The sequence below is a fragment of the Triticum aestivum genome, chromosome 6A (genome assembly GCF_018294505.1).
Source record: "Triticum aestivum cultivar Chinese Spring chromosome 6A, IWGSC CS RefSeq v2.1, whole genome shotgun sequence".
Classification (NCBI taxonomy): domain Eukaryota; kingdom Viridiplantae; phylum Streptophyta; class Magnoliopsida; order Poales; family Poaceae; genus Triticum; species Triticum aestivum.
This window is the reverse complement of record NC_057809.1, coordinates 41275235-41294506: the sequence shown is the minus strand read 5'-3', so window position 1 is coordinate 41294506 and position 19272 is coordinate 41275235. Positions and strand designations below refer to the sequence as shown.

General features: G+C 43.0%; 2 protein-coding genes and 1 pseudogene across 2 annotated transcripts; 1 reads left to right on the top strand and 2 right to left on the bottom strand.

Annotated features, from left to right (window-relative positions):
- Positions 1–325: 325 nt before the first annotated feature.
- On the bottom strand, positions 326–3082 carry LOC123131903 (bifunctional protein FolD 4, chloroplastic). The gene is made up of 5 exons (XM_044551614.1): positions 2736–3082; positions 2140–2465; positions 1468–1704; positions 1223–1390; positions 326–753 (listed from the first exon to the last, which is right to left on the bottom strand). Exons 1-5 carry the CDS (start codon positions 2953–2955, stop codon positions 583–585), a joined length of 1122 nt encoding a protein of 373 aa, XP_044407549.1. The 5' UTR covers positions 2956–3082; the 3' UTR covers positions 326–582.
- Positions 3083–4586: 1504 nt separating this feature from the next.
- Positions 4587–8726, bottom strand: LOC123131902 (glutamate--tRNA ligase, chloroplastic/mitochondrial). Its single transcript, XM_044551613.1, has 12 exons — positions 8318–8726; positions 7962–8083; positions 7426–7608; positions 7145–7263; positions 7017–7065; positions 6788–6889; positions 6478–6580; positions 6319–6382; positions 6087–6201; positions 5718–5818; positions 5423–5579; positions 4587–5040 (listed from the first exon to the last, which is right to left on the bottom strand). Exons 1-12 carry the CDS (start codon positions 8646–8648, stop codon positions 4807–4809), a joined length of 1680 nt encoding a protein of 559 aa, XP_044407548.1. The 5' UTR covers positions 8649–8726; the 3' UTR covers positions 4587–4806.
- Positions 8727–12794: 4068 nt separating this feature from the next.
- LOC123129400 (MEIOTIC F-BOX protein MOF-like) lies at positions 12795–16286 on the top strand (annotated as a pseudogene).
- The last annotated feature ends 2986 nt before the right edge of the window (positions 16287–19272 follow it).

Sequence of the window (19272 nt, the reverse complement as noted above, 5' to 3'; positions counted from 1 at the left end):
AAGCAATATGATACATATATGTATGTGGTCTAGAAACTGCACTGATTACTTGCCTGAACAGAAATGGTTCATCAGCTAACTTCCCATCCAGCTGTGAGTGGGAGCAGTTAGGAACAACCATCATATATATCCCTGTGAGTGCAGTGTGTGTACCATACATAAAACTAGTTGGGACAGCTAATAAAATCCAGGATCCAACTGGATAGATTAGATTGGACATTGGAGCGCTTGTTTCCTTCCCTCTCCTGTCCTGCCAAATCAGCAGGGGAGGCCACCACCACTCATGTATGCCCAATCAGTTTGTGGAAACAAGCATAACATACGGTTCATCCAAGCTTAACTGAGATCTCAATTGACCTAAGTTGTGCCACAGATTGAACTGGGATTTCATGGAACATTAGCGAATACGGTACAGTTTGAAGCCGGGATAAATTTCTCACCCCTGTCAAAATTTATTTCACGGCTCTTGTTGACCTTTTTCTGGTCCAACAAAAGGCGCATAGAACAGTTGGCAATACCTTGCCTGGTAGACTAAACCAAACGTTAAGCACTCTCCGAAGTTCTGACTACAGGGTTGTCCGGTTACTTGAATTTGTGGATTCTTTTTGCTGAATCCAGTGTGTTCGACAGAAGCATCGCAATTGTCATTGGCCCGACACCGCCGGGAACTGGTGTGATGGCTCCTGCAACCTTGGAGGCCTCCTCAAAGCAGACATCTCCAACTAGCCGGTAACCTCGAGGACTTGCTGGATCCTGATGCATTCCAAATCAGCAGTGAGTATACCACGCAGGAAAAGTAATACACATGCTGCAAGGGGCACGCCGGTAGCAAAAGAGAAAATATACACTGGAAGACATCAGCCAAGTAGAACCTTCCAGGTACTAGTAGAGTTCTAAATTAACTGATCACTGTGCTGCCCAAACTTAAAATAATAAGTCTACAAATTCACCACAATGTTCCAAGCATGGGGCTTCATAGAGTTTGATCCCGGGGAGGAACCCGAAGACAAACACATACTCCCCAAAAAAAACCATGCAGAACTCCCCATATTCTGGGATTGTCAAAATTTTGCATTCTGAACCAAAACATTATACAAACATTACCAAGCTTTTCCATTGAGAAACAGGCGTATGTTAAAAGTAAACAGATCACCTTAGCACTAAAAAGAAAAGAACGGGAAAAGATGGAAAGGTTCTAGCTAAAAGAGAGTAGGTGCCTTACATCAACCGGATTGATGCCAACATCAATAATAGCAGCTCCAGGCTTTATCCAACTCCCTCTGACCAGGTTAGCAACTCCAACAGCCGCGATTATAATGTCTGCTTGTCTTGTTATTTCCTCGGGGTTCTTGGTTTTTGAATGTACAATACTCACAGTTGCATTTGCTTTCTAATAATCATTTGCAAACATATTAAATACTGAAATAAAGTTGATCAAACTATGTTAAATGAAAAACTAGTTCATACTTGTAAGAGTAAAGCAGCAGGTGTCCCCACAATATTGCTCCTTCCAATTACAACAGCTCTCTTCCCTTTTATTTCAACTCCAGATCTGTGTAGCAGCTCCATGCATCCTTTAGGGGTGCATGGAACAAAGAATGGATCCCGACCTTGCATCGCAAGCCGTCCAATGTTCACTGGATGAAAGCCATCAACGTCCTTCTCAATACTAACAGCATTCAATATGTTCTCGTCGTTCATATGCTGCAAATTAATTAGAACACATAGGTGAAAAAAGAAGCTCAAGAATCAGTATAGATAGTCATTTTTAATAGAACGCTGACAAGAAACACAAAACCACAATTGGCATATGACCATTAGCCAAAATAAAATAAAATGTGTTCATCTGTATTATCCATGAGTTCTAAGGAATGTAACCAGATGGCTTCTGTAACAATTATACAGCATCTATGCAGTTACTTGAATCAATAAATGGGAATGTTTGGTGTAGGGTTGAGGGAATCTGCCATTATCAATGCCTTAACAGATTTATTATGCCTGATACATATTTCAGTGGCACGCTACATAATATCTAGGTCAGTAATCACTAGACAACAAAAAACTAAATAAGATCAAATATGACAGTCCCTTCAGGCAATGGGTTCAACAATTATATGACAGTCTCTATTGAGAACTCACGCGAGGTAAGGGCAGCTGAACCAAGATGCCATGCACCGACGGATCATCGTTGAAGGTTGCTATGTGCTTGATGACCTCGTACTCGGAAGCGTCCTCTGGCAGATTGACCTCATACGACTTGATACCGACCGCATCACAGGCCCTCTTCTTGTTCCGCACGTAGGTCTGGGAATCCTTCCTCGAGCCGACTAGGATGACCGCCAGCCCAGGCACCACCCCGATCGCGTCCTTCATCCGGGCGATCTCAACGCCGACCTCCTCTCTTATTTGCTTCGCCACCAACTTCCCGTCGATGATCTTTGCAGACGCATCGGCCAAAACTGTTGCTGCACAAGCAAACCCATTCATCGACACAATTATAACACCGGAACAACATGATGCAGCACAGGATTACAGCTATGCGGATGTAACAACTAACAAGCCTCTCCAGGTAATTCATCCGTTGCTACAATATAACACTATAACAAAAAAAAAGGGGACTATCTAAGGTTGTGCTTTTGCTCAGGGAGCTCACTGAAGGGGACAGCAGTACACAATAGAATACTTAAAACTACTATACTAGTGAGGCGAGGAGAAGACGAAATGGGTGCGCACACCTGGGTCGGCGGAAGAGGCGGCGGCGGCGAGCGCGGCCATGCGGCGCGCGCGGGGGAGGAGCGGGAGCGGGGTGGCGGCGGCGAGGAGAGGCCTCCTCGGCAACGGGGCCGGGCCGGGGGAGGGGCGGAAGCGGGGCGTCGGCGGGTGGAGGGCGCGGCGGAGGGGGAGGAGGCGGGAGGTCGCGCAGGAGGAGCAGTCGGAGAGTATGGAGGACGCCATCGCCGCTGGGACTCTAGGACCCCGGAGCTGCGGCGGAGGCGGCGGCGGGAGTGGGGGCGAGGTTTTCGCGGATGCGGCGGTGGCGGCGCAAAAGGAGCGGTCGGGTGAGAAAGTCGTGGGCACGGGTCTTTGGAGCAGCGACCTAAACCCCAACTTGGCCCAGGTTTTGCAAGTGAAACTTTTGGGGTAATTAAATGTAGTTATTTTTGCGAATGGTAATTAATTGTAGATTATTTTTTGGCGAATGTATTTTAATAAGAACTAAAAGTGTATGTTTAAAATGCTAAAATTTATATATTATTCTTGGGTATGAAATAAAATTTGGACTGATGGAAATTCACAAACCGCACGAAAGAGTAGGGGAGCGTGTGATAGTACTTGTCTACTTTTTGAAAGAATGCAAAGAGCATTAATTCCCGGAATCTTGTTCCTTTGTAGAATCTAAATGACCTTTTAGGGTTCTTTCCAAATGTGAGTCCTATCGGGGTTTTTCCATATGAATCTAGTTTTTTTTTTAAAGAATACATACGCAAACACTCGTATAAATGCACACCCTGCTCCTATCGGTCTAGAACTTGAACCTGGTGGGCAGGTTCCACCAACAAGAAACCTAACCAGCCGAGACGCGCTCGGTTCACGATTGAATCTAGCTCTGGTTTATATGAATCCTCCCAACCATGCTCCCCACGTTGCCAAAAACAGTTCATCGCAAAAAGGAAAAATGCTGCCTAAAACAAACGGCGTTTTTCGTGCAATAACAGTAATTCTCTTGTTATGGCTAAAGCTACAATAATAGGATCTTGATTGGCCAAGCGAAAGTAGTATCAATAAATTAGTTATAAAAAAATTATAATTTTATTTTCAAATGCTTACACTAACGTATTCATACATGAAGCAAAAATAAAAGTTGCATCTTGAAGATTACATTCATGTCTAAATGTTATTATGGTACTCCCTTCATTCTAAAATAAGTGTGTGGCCTTAGTTCAAATGAAGTAATAAATTTGTAACGGAGGGAGTATTTCAGTTCGAAGATGAACAGTTTTTAGGTATATCGAGAACTCAAGAGGCTTTTTATTTTATTTTTCAAAGGTGAAAGAATTATTTTTTCTTTTGGTAGACAATAAAATAGAATCATTGGTTTGAGTAGGGTGTTTTGGTGCCCAGGCTCATCAACACCCTTTTAGAAAACAAATCATAAAAATATCAAAAATATCAAAAAAATCCAAAACAAAATTTGTGCGGTAGACAATTTGATGCGTGAGGCTCGCTCCAAATTTCAAGTCATTTGGACATCTGAGCAGCTCTCAGCAAAAAAGATAAATCGGGCCAAAACAGTAAACATTTTTACATACCCCTAATTTATCTTTTTTGCTGAGAGCTTGTCACATGTCCAAATGATTTGAAAATTTGAGCGAACCTCACGCATCAAATTTTCTACCGCACAATTTTTTTTTGAATTTTTGAATTATTTTAGTATTTGTTTTGATTTTCTTCGTCAATGGGGGTGCAGATGAGCTAGGTGCAGAGATGGATTTTCCCATTGGTTTTAGGAATAAAAACACATGGCGTAGAAAACATCTCTGTAGTACATCATCAAATATTGGCAGTTGAAGCATCAAAGTGTACTATGATACAGAAAAAACACTTTATTAAGCGCCAAACTATTCGTACATCTTACTAGACGTGTCCTATGTGTTCCCAGCAACGGAAGAAATAGGCAACACAACCTACAAAAAGTACAGCAAGATGGAGCACATATCCTCAAAATTCATTACACGCATAAATAAAGAAAAGAGTAAAAAACCATCGCTCACTCACATTATATTTGTTTTGGATTCCCTACAAAATTTACGAAGCTGCGGGAACCGCAGATTCAACCGGGGACTCTTGCTGCTTCTGCAGTGACTCCCAGTCCACCTCTTTCAGGATCTTGAACCTTTCGTCGAGACTCACGAAACCAGACTGAGGGGCCACCGCACCAGAGGTGCCTGCTTTGTGCACGAGGATTACGGTACTGTCCATGGCAGGTCCGTGAAGCTTCCCGGTCAACAGCACCCGGAGTGGCATAAATAGCGACTTTCCCTGCTCACAGGTTAATACAGCAATACAATGCGTATTAGTTGTTTCTTTCAGTTGTATATGGCCAGGAAAAGCATTAGTATTCACGGAGCTGGATGAGGAACTTGATATCAGCCAGGATTGTCAAGGTTTGTATTGAACTAATTATTTGTTAGCTGTGTTTTCAACATCTCTAGTTATCATGGTTCAGTGAGAGATAGATTACTTCCAGAAGTTATAGCTGGAAAACACGGTAATAAATCTTGCATGTATGTCTTGAGGCAGTTCAAAATTAAAATTAATTAGATGCTCTAACGGTTTGGCCAAACAGTTGAAACAGCCCAGGAACAACCCTTGATTCCGTTGGCAACAAAATCAAAACACAATCGCCCTCATCAATACTGACCTTCCTTTTGTGAGTCTTGCCAAAAGATTTCACCCACTTCTTCCAACCATCATGCCCTTCAGCTAGTGCTTGACCAAGCTCACCACTATCATAAGCAGAAATGAGACCAGACGCAACCTCAGAAAGTTTGTCTTCCACCACAGATTTAGCTTCATCACTGGAGATTAAAAACACACAAATATAAAAACAGTAATTGATAGGAACAAGCCTACCACACTCAGTCAAAGCAATTTACAAGATTACACATTTGGCAAGTAAATAAATAATTAATGAGACATTAAAGTGTTTTGCAGACCTGCTTAAAGTGTCATGAAGGGGATACGACAATAATTTGCAAAGGGCAGCATCCGCATCTGTTATCAAATCAATGCCCTCCTTCAAAAGCTCAGCAGCTTCCTGCGCAAAATAGTGCATATTATTATTAAAGCTTCCCAGGATAGCAACTAGTCCTAAACCTCCTGATGTTGCAACATTTGAAAGAAAAATGATTTGTTGATGATTAAGAAGCGTTTTGTACATCGCTTTCTTTTGGTGGTTGTGAGAAAGAAACAGAAACTCTTAGCACCAAATACTGTGTCAAATAAGTCCACGTATCCCTTTAGCATGTACTAGTTCCAAAGTAAAGAACCCCTAGTGTGTACAGAAAATTGAATTCCAGTCTTACTTTAGCAAAATCACTTTCAGACTCCAGAAGAATGCCTGTGCTCCTCCATCGATCTTCGAAGTCCTTGATGAGTAAATCAGAAGGAAGTGACCGTAGATGCTGTCCATTCATCCATCTATAAACAAACCAGATTATTGTGAAAATATATCAGAAAAGCATGTATGCAACTTCCCATGTTCAAGTGAGTGAGAAAGGTCCTGGCAATATGAAAATTGTTAGAATTTTGATGTACTTCAATTTTGTTGCGTCAAAGACTGCTCCACTTTTATTGACGCGATTGATAGTGAACTTCTCAACTGCAAGTGATGGAACGCCAAAGTGAGAATTGATGAAACAAAAGGTCCTTATGTTTTTCAAAACCGCCCAGTGAAGTAAGAGTTCACAAACTAACCTAAATCATCAATGGTGAAGAACTCATTTTCAGTACCATCACCCCAGCCCAAGAGTGCTAAATAATTGACCATTGCCTGAGGCAGATAGCCCATCTCTTTATACTGTTCAGAGAAAGAAAAACAAATGAGTGTTTCACTTTCACGCCTTTCATTCAAAAGTAAAATATGTCCAGAGAAGATGTGAAATTATCAGTAATTAAGTTGGAACAAATACAGACAATTAGAGAGAAGCATATCAAGAATACAGTTTGACAGTCACATATTTTGATGCAGGTAAACACCATGTATTTCCAACAATCAGCTAGTTACCTGCCCCACAGAAGTAGCCCCATGACGTTTAGACAGTTTACTTTTATCAGGAGCCAGAATGAGTGAGACATGAGCAAATAAAGGCATTGCAAATCCAAGAGCCTGCAGAGGGTCATAACATTGCATTTGATGAGACAGACATTTTGAAGGTCAGAACTATAATCACACATTCCGAAGGTCAAGACTATATTATAATCACGACACAATAAAAGCAGGTGCAGGAAATTACTTTATAAATGAGAGCTTGCCGTAATGTGTTTGGTAGGTGCTCCTCAGCTCTGGAAAAAAACAAGAAAATGCATGAATTCTGCGCCAGACGATCAGAAGTAAGGACCAAGAGTAATAAATTTCCGTTACCTGATAACATGAGAAATGCGCATGGTAGCATCATCAACAGTGACACAAAAGTTATACACTGGCTGGCCGTTGCTTCTCATGATCACGAAATCACCAAGTGTGTTTAGATTCCAACTGACCTTTATAAAACTATCCGATGGTCAGTATATGTATATCACTGTGCTACTCGCACAATTCAGAAATTTTGGATCACTAACGTAGAAAGCATAAGAGCAGTTCACGTTGTGGACCTACAGTAATGTGAAAATGAAAACATAGGCTCAAACACTTTATGTCATTACCTCACCACGAATAAGGTCGTTGATTTTCAGTGAACCATCCTTTGGCACTCGGAAGCGGTAAGTATAAGGTGTGCCTTTCTCTAACTCTTGTTGCACTTCTGCATCTGAAGCAGTAGCCCACTTCCCCATGTATACAGGAGGAATCTTCATCCGATTAGCAGTTTCCTTCATTTTCTCGAGTTCCTGAAGCATCAATATCACTTGTTAGATGAGCTACTATTTGATTAGTGAATATTACAGCCAGGCCAGGCCCCATGAGTTTACTCGAAATAACGCCCTCAAATTGTTCACCAGGTTTTAAATGACTCATACATAGCTGTCATGGTAGGATATGTCACATTTAATTTTTCATGAGAAGCACAAAATCCCAAGTATTTTACTCAAAGCAACCAAAATAATTCATTTGGAGAACTTTACTCAACTCCCATATTGATAAGAGCCAACAATATGTTACATATATGTGGAACTTGGAACCACAAAACTCATGTTTCACTAAGCAGGCAAACATGCAGGTCAGGAGAGGGGGAGAAAGATACCTCATTAGAGCAAAAGCATCGATAAACAGCACCAGACTCCATTAGCTTCTGGGCATGCTCTTTGTACAGAGCATTGCGCTCCGACTGGCGGTAAGGGCCGAAATCGCCACCAATGTCCGGGCCTAAACAGGCACACAGATGAGCACAGCAATTTGCAGGTAACAGATTCTACTCTAGTGATTAACTACCACAATACAGCTTAATAAGCAACTACACCGTTGCACATTTCTTATACAAAAACAGCCATCGCAAAGACAATCCAGAGTAGGAATTCGTTCTTGAACTCTAGTCATCAGATATCTCTCGGTCAGCTCAGAAGAACCCTGACAGGCTGACATGTGGGTGACGGCAAATACCTTCGTCCCAGTCGAGGCCGAGCCAGGACAGGTCGCTGAGGACGGCCTCCTCGGACTTCTTGGTGGAGCGCTCGAGGTCGGTGTCCTCGACGCGGAGGACGAACTTGCCGCCCCTGGAGCGCGCGAAGAGGTAGTTGAAGAGCGCGGTGCGGGCGCCCCCGACGTGGAGGTTGCCGGTGGGCGACGGCGCGAAGCGGACGCGGACCGGGCCGCCGCCGCTGTCCGCGGAGGCGCGCGCGGCGAGCGCGCGGCGGCCGAGGCGCGGGGTCACGGACGGGAGGAGCCCGATGCGGAGCCGCGACGACGACCCCATGAAGTTGCTCGCCGCCATCTCGTCGCCTTTCTTCGCCGGGCGGTGGATTGGATTGCGACGAGGAGAAGAAGATTTGACGAGGATAGATTGGGTTTGGGGGCCCAAGCCCTAGCCACCGTGCTGCTATAGCCCATGAAGCCCTGATCACCACCTGAAGCGAGGCCTGGTTGGTGTCTGCTGACGTGTGGGACCTACTCCCTCCATTCCACAATGTAATGCGTCCACGCTTTTGAAGATTTATTTTTTACCATAAATTTAATCAACATAGGCGACTGCGGCGGAAGCATGACAGCTACCTTTGAATTCGTCAAAAGAAGTTTTTAAAAGTTTTTTTTTAATAAAATGATTTATGTATTATTGGTCTAATTTATAATCAAAGTTAAATCTCGAAAAATATGGGCGCACTACATTATGGAATAAGGAAGTAGTAGTTCTTCTCAAAAAAAACTTACTATGGTTTAGGCTGGGTTTGGGGGCCCAAGCCCTAGCCACCGTATTTGCTATAGCCCACGAAGACATGAAGCACCGCTCAAAAAAAGAAACGAAGACCTAAAGCGAGGCATGGTTGGTGTCCGGTTGACGTGTGGGCCCTACTTAGGGCATCTCCTTTATCCAAAAACAAAAACTTAGGACATCTCCAACGCACTAGTCACCAAAAATTTTGTTGTTTGTTCGGTTTCATGAATCACTTCCTCCTGTGCATCGGAGCTCGAACACATGTGCACAACCCGATGGCGGATAGAGAGGTAGGGCGATCGATTCGGGTGCCAAGTGCAGCGCTCGCACATTCCTCCACTTCCTGGGCACGCGCACGACAGCTGCCTTGACCATGTTCTCCACCACCTCGTGCCATCGTCGTGTGCCCTACCTACACCACACCAGACGTGTCGACCACCACACAGTCTTATAGCTGATGGGGATCTTGAGACGATTGTCGATCGGGATGATGCCGTGTCGTGCAACAACGGAGAGGGAGCGTGGTGGTTGAGCTACATTCCACATGGAGCTAGGTGTGGACGCATCCAGGACGCCAACGAGGTACAAGATGGTGAGCTTCCTCGCGATGCTACGAGGCTCTTTCGGGTTGTCGCACGCGGTGATAGAGCCAACAACAACGAGTGGAACATTCAATGTTAGTCGCGACTCCTCATCATCTCTTGCGCGATACATTATACAACCCGATGCAAGACTTTGACGATATCCTTGTGATCAACTCCTTGATCACTATACCTATTTATCCTCGCTTCCGATTTGTACTCTTTTCTCTTTTTCGTATCCCCGTGACTCCTTAGTCACAATCCTGGCCAGGCAATGTTGGACGCCTTAATACCGAGTGGACCCGTAGTGTATCCAATCTTGACACCTAGCGCCACTGCCTACTTTTTTGTGAATCCAAGAGTCGTTTTTATAACCACCCAGTTGTGGAGTAACATTTGATAACCTAAAAGTAACCATCTAATATTTGGGTTTACGATATTCTCGTGGTCTAAGAACATAAGTAAACGTTAACAAATTATATGAACATCATTATTACCCTAAAAATGTCCTCTTCTTATTGTCAGCGTCATTATCAACAATACACGAGCTAGTCCAGCGATCTGACTAGGGATCCGTTTTGGTGTTTATCATTCTACACATGCAATTATGTTTTCATCCAAATCTCTCGTTCAAAAACCAATGCAATTTTAGCATAGAAATATAAACTTAATTATAAATATGAAAATAGAATAATATCAATTTTATTATTGTCTGTAGGGCATATTTACAGTAGGCACACAAACACAATAAAGACTCATCATATTCTCCTTAAGATATCACCACCAAGGCGATTCTCAACAACTAGTGGTAGACCTTAAGGCAGTCTCCAAACCTTCGCCAAAACACTAGGAAACTCACAAATCAATTTTCTCAACGGGGACTTCTACTGCATAGGAGTCTCCAATCTCTAAGAGTACCAAGATCCACCAAGGAAACAATGGGAATCATCTTTTCCTTTAGTGGAAACATAGATTGGGCACTTCTCTTTAACTCCACAAAAGATCAACAAGTTTGACTGGAAGCGGAGGGAGTTCTCTAAGAAATTAGAGCTAGAACAATGGAGAGTGAGAATGGAGGCGTCGCCTCCTTCGTGGGGAAGAAGGAGCCTATTAATAGACCCCCTCCCCCTAAATCCAACAATTACAACGCGTTTTTTGCATGGCCCAAAAGTTTCAAGAAACCCTAGAAGTTCCAGGCCAAGTTCTGAACAAGTCTTGGGCTTGCAAGTGGTTTGCAACAGGGTTGCACACCTTGTGGATGCTCCGGAAGTTGTCTGGACCTAACTAAATGTACCGAGCCACGAAATTTTTGGGCCATGTTTTTGGGAATGCTATGTGATTTATAGAAGGTTTGCGAAAGATCACAAACTCTTTGAACTCCTCGGAAGGTGGCCAAACCATGCCCTAGAATAGCCCGGCTCCGGAAGTCCAGGCTAAGTAGAACAATGGAACTTCAGACTAGGGCATTCTCTCTCAGATGATTCCCGCAATATCTCTGAGGTGTACGCCATCTTAATAGTGCAGTTTCCCTACTGACTGAAATGAAACATAAAATTCATCGACAAAAGCATATTTTCCCTTTTCAAAATGGGGTGGGGGAACCAACCATCCATGCTTCTCTTTATGACGCGACGACATTATTTACACACTTCAAGCATGAGGTTTGACCACAAATTATGTTGCCCTTAAACCAAAAACAATTAAGGGCATAAATTCCCTTTGAGCTGTCCAGATGGTCCAGCTAGCGTCCGTCTACGTTTTATGGTTCTTGAGTATGTTTTCCATTCTAGCGGACAGTCGGGCCATGTGATAACTTGTCACTTTTACCTATTATGTGTAGGATTTGTCTATGCTTTTGGCATTAGACTTTTAGTAGGATTAGCATCTGGTGATGATTTTGACTTGAGAAAATCTTTCGCAAACCCTATTGATCTAGTTTTAACAGTGTGGGATTTTTATAACTCTAAGAACGAAAGGAACAATCTATGCTTGTTTCCGTTGTCACACATGTCTTGAGTCATTAGCTGGGGGGAGGGGGTGTCCATGTTCCATACCTGAAGTATCCATGGGAATAACATTTGTAGATCATCTTAGAAATATATTAGTTCTCTATAAGTATATTATCATCGATATCAAAAAATAATTAAGGGCATGATTGAACTTCAGTGCCACCCCTCGCCCTTCTCCCAAGGGCGGGGGGGGGGGGGTGTCCATGTTCCATACATGAAGTATCCATGGGAATAACATTTGTAGATCATCCTAGAAATATATTAGTACTCTATAAGTACATTGTCATCGATATAAAAAAATAACTAAGGGCATGACTGAACTTCAGTGCCGCCCCTCGCCCTTCTGCCACGGCGACGCTCCCGTTCCTCCCACATTGCTGGTTTCCCAATGTTAGTTTGCTCCATCATGCCGAGCGCAACATTCTCAACTTCTTGTCGATGCCATACATGAACCATGCCATGGAGCATTCGCCGATGAGCTCAAAGTGAATGACAACGGAGGAGGTCGGTAGTGGAGGCTTGGGAGAATGGAGAACCACCGAAACCTGGCATGGAGGGCGTCAATGGATCAAGGTGGGTGCCCTGGAAAACATGTGGTTGCATAGGAGGTTGCTCTACACGGTGGTGGAGGAGGTCAGGAGAGGCTGCTCTAAACGGTGGTGGAGGAGGTCAAGAAGAGGAGTACGTCGACAGTGGAGCACGTCGAGAGGCGGTTCAGACAAAGAAGGATGACCAGGGAGGAGCTCAAGAATGGCGTCAAGGCCTGGAAAGGACAATGAAGCTTGGGAATGACAACGCAGGAGTTCAGACTGGAGCGGCAAACCTACAAGGAGCGATGGGAGGAAGACAGAGGTGGATGCATGTGTCATCGCCGTCGCGTGAGAGGACAGAGATGGTGTAACCACTTACGGTGAAGTTTTCTCAAGCGTTTCAAAAATGGTGGTAAGTGGCCCTTTTTTCACCCGTAGGACAAAATGAGTCATGTATGATCTTTTTGGTGCTTCCTACTGTAGGGGCCGGTATGAGATTCCTGCAGGAGATGATATAGTTTGCCTTGACATCAATAAATTACAGGTGTTGTTGGATATGCTCCAAGTCAGTCGGGAAGGAGATCATACATGCAGGATCAGCTTGTGGAGAAGGAGATCACATATTCTAACGAGGCGTTTGGTTTGGCGCAGGTAATGTATTCGTTGCATCGTATCAAGAAGCGTTTCCTTCGAAGTACGCGAATTGTTTGATTTGTCCGTCGAAGTCTTGATTTCTAACCCCGACCGATTCGAGCAGTTTCGATTTTGTGAAACGGAGTATTGAAAAGCGCGCTTATGAAAACCATCGCGGCTGAAACAAACGCTTGCTATGGTTTTAGAAACGGCTGGAATCGAAAGTTGCCCTCTTCTCTACAAATCAAACACGTTGTAAATACATTATGGGACGGAGGGAGTACTTCACATATGATACATGGTTGAACGGCACTGGCACGATGGCTAATCCAGTCATTTTTTTTTGCGGGGTGGCTAATCCAGCCGTTAGCTGTTGTTTCAGATTTGCCCATGGATGATGCGATACACATATCGTGCATGTAGCAATACTTAATGTTTTTCTCCCTATAATTTGGAATTTCATTGAAAAAAAGGTAAATGGGCCATGGACTCATGGGTCGACCGGTCTCTGACCCTGACGAGTGGCGAGCGGGGTGATCCCCTCCTTTATGCGAGACGACCCTTTTGACCGTCAACAAGTTTCATTTCAAAGGCGAAAACGTAGTCCATCCTCCCCTGTTTTTCCGCTACCACCGGCGGCGGCTCCTCGTCAGGAGCGGACTGCCGGCGGCGAGGTGAGGTGAGCCGACGACCTCCGAATGCATCCATCGGCCCTATCCCATCCCATCCCACTCTTTCTACTCCTTGCGCCTTTTGATGATTTCCTTTGCCTCGCACCTCGCAGCACAGTAAGCCAGCCACCTGTTCGACGGAATGCCTCCCGGTGAGAAGGTCGACAATGCGCCGCCGGCGAGCGGATCCGACATCATAGGAACCCTTCCTGACCATATTCTCCACCATCTGCTCTCCTTCCTCCCAGTGCAGGCAGCCGTGCAGACGTGCGTGCTTGCCCGGCGCTGGCGCCACCTCTGGCGGTCCACCACGGGCCTACGAATCGTCGGCCTTGAACGGTGCCGAGTCTGTCGAAGACCTCCGGGTGTTCGTGGACCATGTGCTGATCCTGCGTGAGCGCACCGACCTAGACACTGTTGAGATGATATTCGATGAATGCTCGGACGATGACGAGGTCTATGTGAAACTATGGACCCGTTTTGCTGTCATGTCCAAAGTCCGTGCGCTCACCCTTCATATCCAAGCCCCTCCATATCTGTGGTTCGACGTCCTGCCTCTTGTCTCTCGGCATCTGAGAACATTAGATCTGGAAGGTCTATGCGTACAACTGAGCTTTCTTGATTTTGCTGGCTGCCCAGCACTGGAGGATCTGAAGATGAACCTTTGTGACATTTCTGTTGAGAAGATATTGTCTCGTTCCCTGAAGCATTTGAGCATTACTAAGTGCTGCTTCGATTGCCAGCTCCATGTTTCTACTCCAGGCCTTGTCTCTCTGAAATTAGATGACCTTACCGGCACAACTCCTTTTCTTGAAAACATGGCGTTGTTAGAGACAGCATATGTTTATCTTGGCGATTCCTGTGAAGATTTTTTGAATTATGACTCTGGTGTTTACTGTGGACCTAGTAATATTACATGTGAGAAGTGTGATCTTTTTAATGAAAATTGTGGAAGCGTTCTTGTGCTTCTAGGTGGTATCTCTAGTGCTAAACATCTGAAGTTGATATCTGAATTTGGAAAGGTATGGCACTTGTCTTTAACACCTTTAGGTCATCCCTTTTCGAATGTTGCACTATCTATACAGTTGTCAAACATAGGCAATAAATGGATTACATATGCATCACCACCGATTTGGGTTCTTAAATCATGATCTCGCTTCTCAGTCATGGTTACTTGATTTGTTTACTTATTGTATTTTCTTTCCAGTTCATTTTCTCAAGAGATTTGAAATACCGCCCTACGTTTAGTAAGTTAAAGACATTATTACTCAATGAGTATTGGTGCGAGGCTCCTGGCTTGGATCCACTAGTTTGCATTCTGAAAAACTCACCAGTTCTAGAGAAGCTCACTCTTCAACTTTTTTCCAAGGTATAAATCATCTTAATGGACAATTGCCGCACTGCTAAAGTTATTATCGACTATTAATCTTGCTTAATTTTCTACTTACCATAGGGACCAAATCATAAAGTGGAAATGAAAGGAAGCTTCAGTTCAATGGAAAGATCGTCTGCAATACCAGAACACCTTAACATAGTTGAAGTCAAGTGTACTGTGGTGGACGAGAGGATTCTCAAAGTTTTGAAGTTCCTGTGTGCATTTGACATACGTAAGCTAACTAATGACACTTTGCATGCTCCCTGTATTCTCAAATTAGCTTTCATGTGCGGGAAAGAAACTAATAGAGCAAGCAGTGAAGTAAATCCTGAATTATGTAGGAACTGTTTGTAGGGATACAAAATTGTTCGAGGCATGAAAAAACTTGACCACATCTAGTGAGGCTAAAAGTAAATCCAGCATAATTCATTTTGTTGTTAAAGGATGTTTAATTTAACTGTGTGCAGAAACACGTACCACACCATGTGGACTTGTTGTTGGTTCTGATCTTGTGGGTACTGGCACAAATGTTAGAATTGATTGGTTAGGAGTAGTGATACAACATTTGCACATCTTGCTTAGCTCTGGACAGCAACTCAAATGTGTGCAGTAATACAATATTTTGACTCAATTGTGTTTTTGAATAGTTGGTGCTGATGAGTAGTAACTTTTATTGACACCATGGGCTAAATTATTCAACGGTCGATTTGCTTGTGGTTCCTCACTTTGTTTTGCGATGTCTGTCTCTACAGTTTACATAACATTTTCCTTATTGTAAAAGCCTGTTCATAACATGCCTAGTAGTATATCTTTCATGATTCCTTGTTTCTGCAAAATTTCTTGTGGCTTCTTCTGCATTCTAATCTGGGAGCAGTTTAGCTTAGATGTTTTCGTGTTAGATTATCGCCTAGAAATGGCCGTACCAAATATAAACGAAGTTTGTCCCCATATTGATGTTAAGCTAAGTTGCATTCTCCTTTATACTTAAAGAACATCATTTCAGTTTTCTTTATTTTAGCTGGCAAGTAACTAAACATTTTTTTGCGAGTAACTAAGCATTTTTTACTTCTGCGGATGCAGCGGACTCTTACACTACTGTTTCCATTTCTGTACAGGATTCAGCTTCTAGTAAGGGCGAGAAGATCTGGGTCGTTGGTCATCTATGGACTATTCAGAAATGCAAGGCTTAAGCATATACGTCTACAGTATTTCCATCTCCTTTTGTGACTTCGTCATATGCCAACGCTACTCAGAGGAACGGTGTAGAATCTGCAGTTTATAACCTATGAACTCTATACCGTCTAGCTGGACTTGGTTTATCGTATCTTGTAGTTTCTATATGCACTTGTGGACTTGTGGTTCATGCTGAATCTTTCCAGCTCTCAGACTGGTCATTTTCTTTGGTTTTCGCTCATAACTTGTTCTGCTATGACGTGATCAGTTTATTCCGTCTCCTTTGTCATGATCTGGATATTTGGAAAAGTGAAGCAAGAGGTGTTAAGTTGCATATGTTGGACTCGTCGACTCGCCGCCGTCGATTGTTTGTCGGATGTTTTGCATACATAGGGCAGGGGAAACTGAAAATGAGCTGCAGTTCTGAACATTATGGAATGTTAGCAGCGGTGGAAGGGCTACTCCGAGAGGTGATCTCAGCCGCCTATTCTTCTCAAGTCTATGGAGCAATTGTTGTCCTCGACGCGGCCTGGACAGTATGCTGTTCTGTGCGTCGTTGCTCCTCCTTGTCAAACATGTGCGTGGCTGACTCTACAAGCTTTTCTGCTTCGAAGGGGAGATGGCACCCTTTCGTCCCGGGGAGCGGTAGACCCGCGGCGTTCTCCCCCGCAAGCACATCCTCGGCGTCGGCGCGTCAGGGTCCGGTTCCCCCTCTGCTCTGCCACACTTGAAAGCCGCGGACCATCTCATGTTTGGGCGCCTTTCCGTGCGTTTCTAGGCCTCAGTTGGCGTCCCTTCGCTCATTCACGTTCAGGCTCGATTGGAGCAGTTATTCGAGATGTACTTTTCTTTTTGCGAATCACAACTTCATCAATCAATTAGAGGGATTACAAGGTATTTCCTTGTCTTCAATCGTCATGACAACAACTATAATTTTGTTGGCTTTTTAGAGCATTTCCAATAGTTTGTATGTAAATATGTTGATAAATAGTGGTGTTAGTGCAGACATGCAATTGCCCCTCCCTCAACAAATAACACCAAGTTGCAGTCGCGTTCAAGACATGCAATTGCAGTCGGGCTACACTTGCAGTTGCGTGTTGGTTGCAGATATGCAACCCTCCCCCGACAAAACATCACTGAGTTACAACTGTGTTGAAGATATGCAGTTATAGTCAAGGGAAATTGTGCAATCAAATGACAAATATTTTCAAATGTCAAAATAAAAGTTGTTATTTAATAAATATTTAAAACAAAATGGATAGCAAGTATCTTACTGTTAGCAAGGAAAAGGTCTAAAAATATCAATAAAAAAAGAAAAGGTGATAAGACAAATGAAACAAAAACATCGCAAGTAACACAGACGAAAAAAGTTTAAAATCTAAAAAACTTATATTTTGAGAAATACGATGTCAAACGATACGAACCAAACAAACTAAAAAAGTGTATAAAGGAAACATATAAAAAATGGAAAATATATATTTCATATATACACATATATGTGTGAAATAAACATGGTCATCATGAGTTTAAAAAAATTTATGCACAAAAAATGTCCATTTAAAAAGTCTATATATGTTAAAGACATTGGAGATTTTTTGTAAATCCATACTTTCTACCCCCAGCCCCCTAACGCCTTGCGGTCAAACATCCCCATTTTAATATAAAAGGCAGTAAACAACAAAATGAAACAAAGGGTGAACAACAAAAGAAACAAAAAGAAAAGAAGAAAAACCTCAGGCCCGTCCAACATGCTCCAACCAACAACAGGCCCGACAGCAAAAAAAAAAAAAAAACCCTAACAGAATAAAAGGAAAGAGCCCAACCTGAAAGAAACAAAAGAAAAAAACGAACGAGCTGGTCACGTGCCTTAACAGGCCAAAACAAGAAAACCCACTCTCTAGCGTGAATCTTAAAGCAAGTAACGCAGACAGTAGACGCGTGTCTCAGGACTGAGATTTAACAGTACCGAATTATTTTTTTTTTTGCAAATTGCGTGTCAAAATGTCTATTCTTACAAAAAAAATAGATCTTCCTATTTTCTTATAAGAAAGTAAAAATGTAAAAATAAAAATACAAGTGACAACAACTTAATAACGATAAAATGAGAAAAGAATAATCTAAAATAAAAACCCCGCAAAAAAAATTTACCCTGCAAAAAACAATCTAAAATAAAAAATGAAAATGTACGCGTATACACAGAGTGAGGTGCACGAGTGAGCTTCCTATTGTACACACAAGCCCAACAAAAAACTAAGAAAATACAAAATGTCTACATGAAAGACCTACGAAATCGCTATTGAGGAGTACTCTTTCCAAAAATCACTCCCATCTTCTCAGATTGTGAGAAGTGGAGTTTATCTTTTTTCGTAGATCCATTTTATTCAAACACATTTTATCTCTTACACTGTGCATTCAAATCTCGAACCATTTCACCGTTCAATTCCTCGCGTCGAGATCTTCAAAACCAAATTCCATGCTGATAGATTTTGATTAACCTTTTTTTTATGAAATAATCAAACCGGGAGCATGCTTTTTTCCCATATAAGAAATGAGGCATGACCGTCCCTTTCGCGGAAGAGAAAAGACATGTTTGTTTCTGTTTTCGAGAGTCATGCCCGTGCCTCTCGCAGAAGCAAAACCGTGCCTCTGACAGAAGGAAAAAAGGAAACACGTTGTTTTTTGTTTTCGTGCCTCTCGCGAAAATAAATCCGTGCCTCTCGCGGAAGTGAAACCGCGCCTCTCATGGAAGCAAAACTATGAAGGAGCGCTCCTTCATGAGCCTCCCCAACGGTCACTTGTGGTAGGCTGAGAGAGCGCCATTTGGCGCGCTCTGGGCGTTTCCTCCGGATTTTTTTTTAATTTTTTCGCACGCGTTTTCGCTGTTTTAGATTATTTTTTCCGTGTGCTTTTTGGGTTTTCGGCTTTTTGCCAAAAAAATGTGCGAAAGGACGTGTTTTTTTTCTTTCGCAAGAGGCACGATTTTGCTTTCATGAGAGTCACAAAAAAAACACGTTTTCTTTTTCTCCTTCCGCGAGAGGCACGGGTTTACTTCTCATGGAGACACGGATTTGCTTCGGTGAGAGGCACATTCATGCCTCTTTTGAAAAGGAAAGAAAAAACTTGCTCCCAGTTTGTTTTTTTCGTCCTGCTTTTTCGTTAAAAAAAGTTCGTCAACATCTATCAACATGAGATCTATTTTGAAGATCTTGATGTG

Coding starts and splice junctions, on each gene's coding strand:
- LOC123131902 (XM_044551613.1), bottom strand. CDS start 8,648: ATGGCGGCGAGCAACTTCATGGGGTCGTCGTCGCGGCTCCGCATCGGG. Junction 8,084..8,317: donor CGGCCTCGACTGGGACGAAG/GTATTTGCCGTC, acceptor GTGCCTGTTTAG/GCCCGGACATTGGTGGCGAT. Junction 5,580..5,717: donor CTTCATGACACTTTAAGCAG/GTCTGCAAAACA, acceptor TTTAATCTCCAG/TGATGAAGCTAAATCTGTGG.
- LOC123131903 (XM_044551614.1), bottom strand. CDS start 2,955: ATGGCGTCCTCCATACTCTCCGACTGCTCCTCCTGCGCGACCTCCCGC. Junction 2,466..2,735: donor CGCCTCTTCCGCCGACCCAG/GTGTGCGCACCC, acceptor TTGCTTGTGCAG/CAACAGTTTTGGCCGATGCG. Junction 754..1,222: donor TTGGCATCAATCCGGTTGAT/GTAAGGCACCTA, acceptor GGAATGCATCAG/GATCCAGCAAGTCCTCGAGG.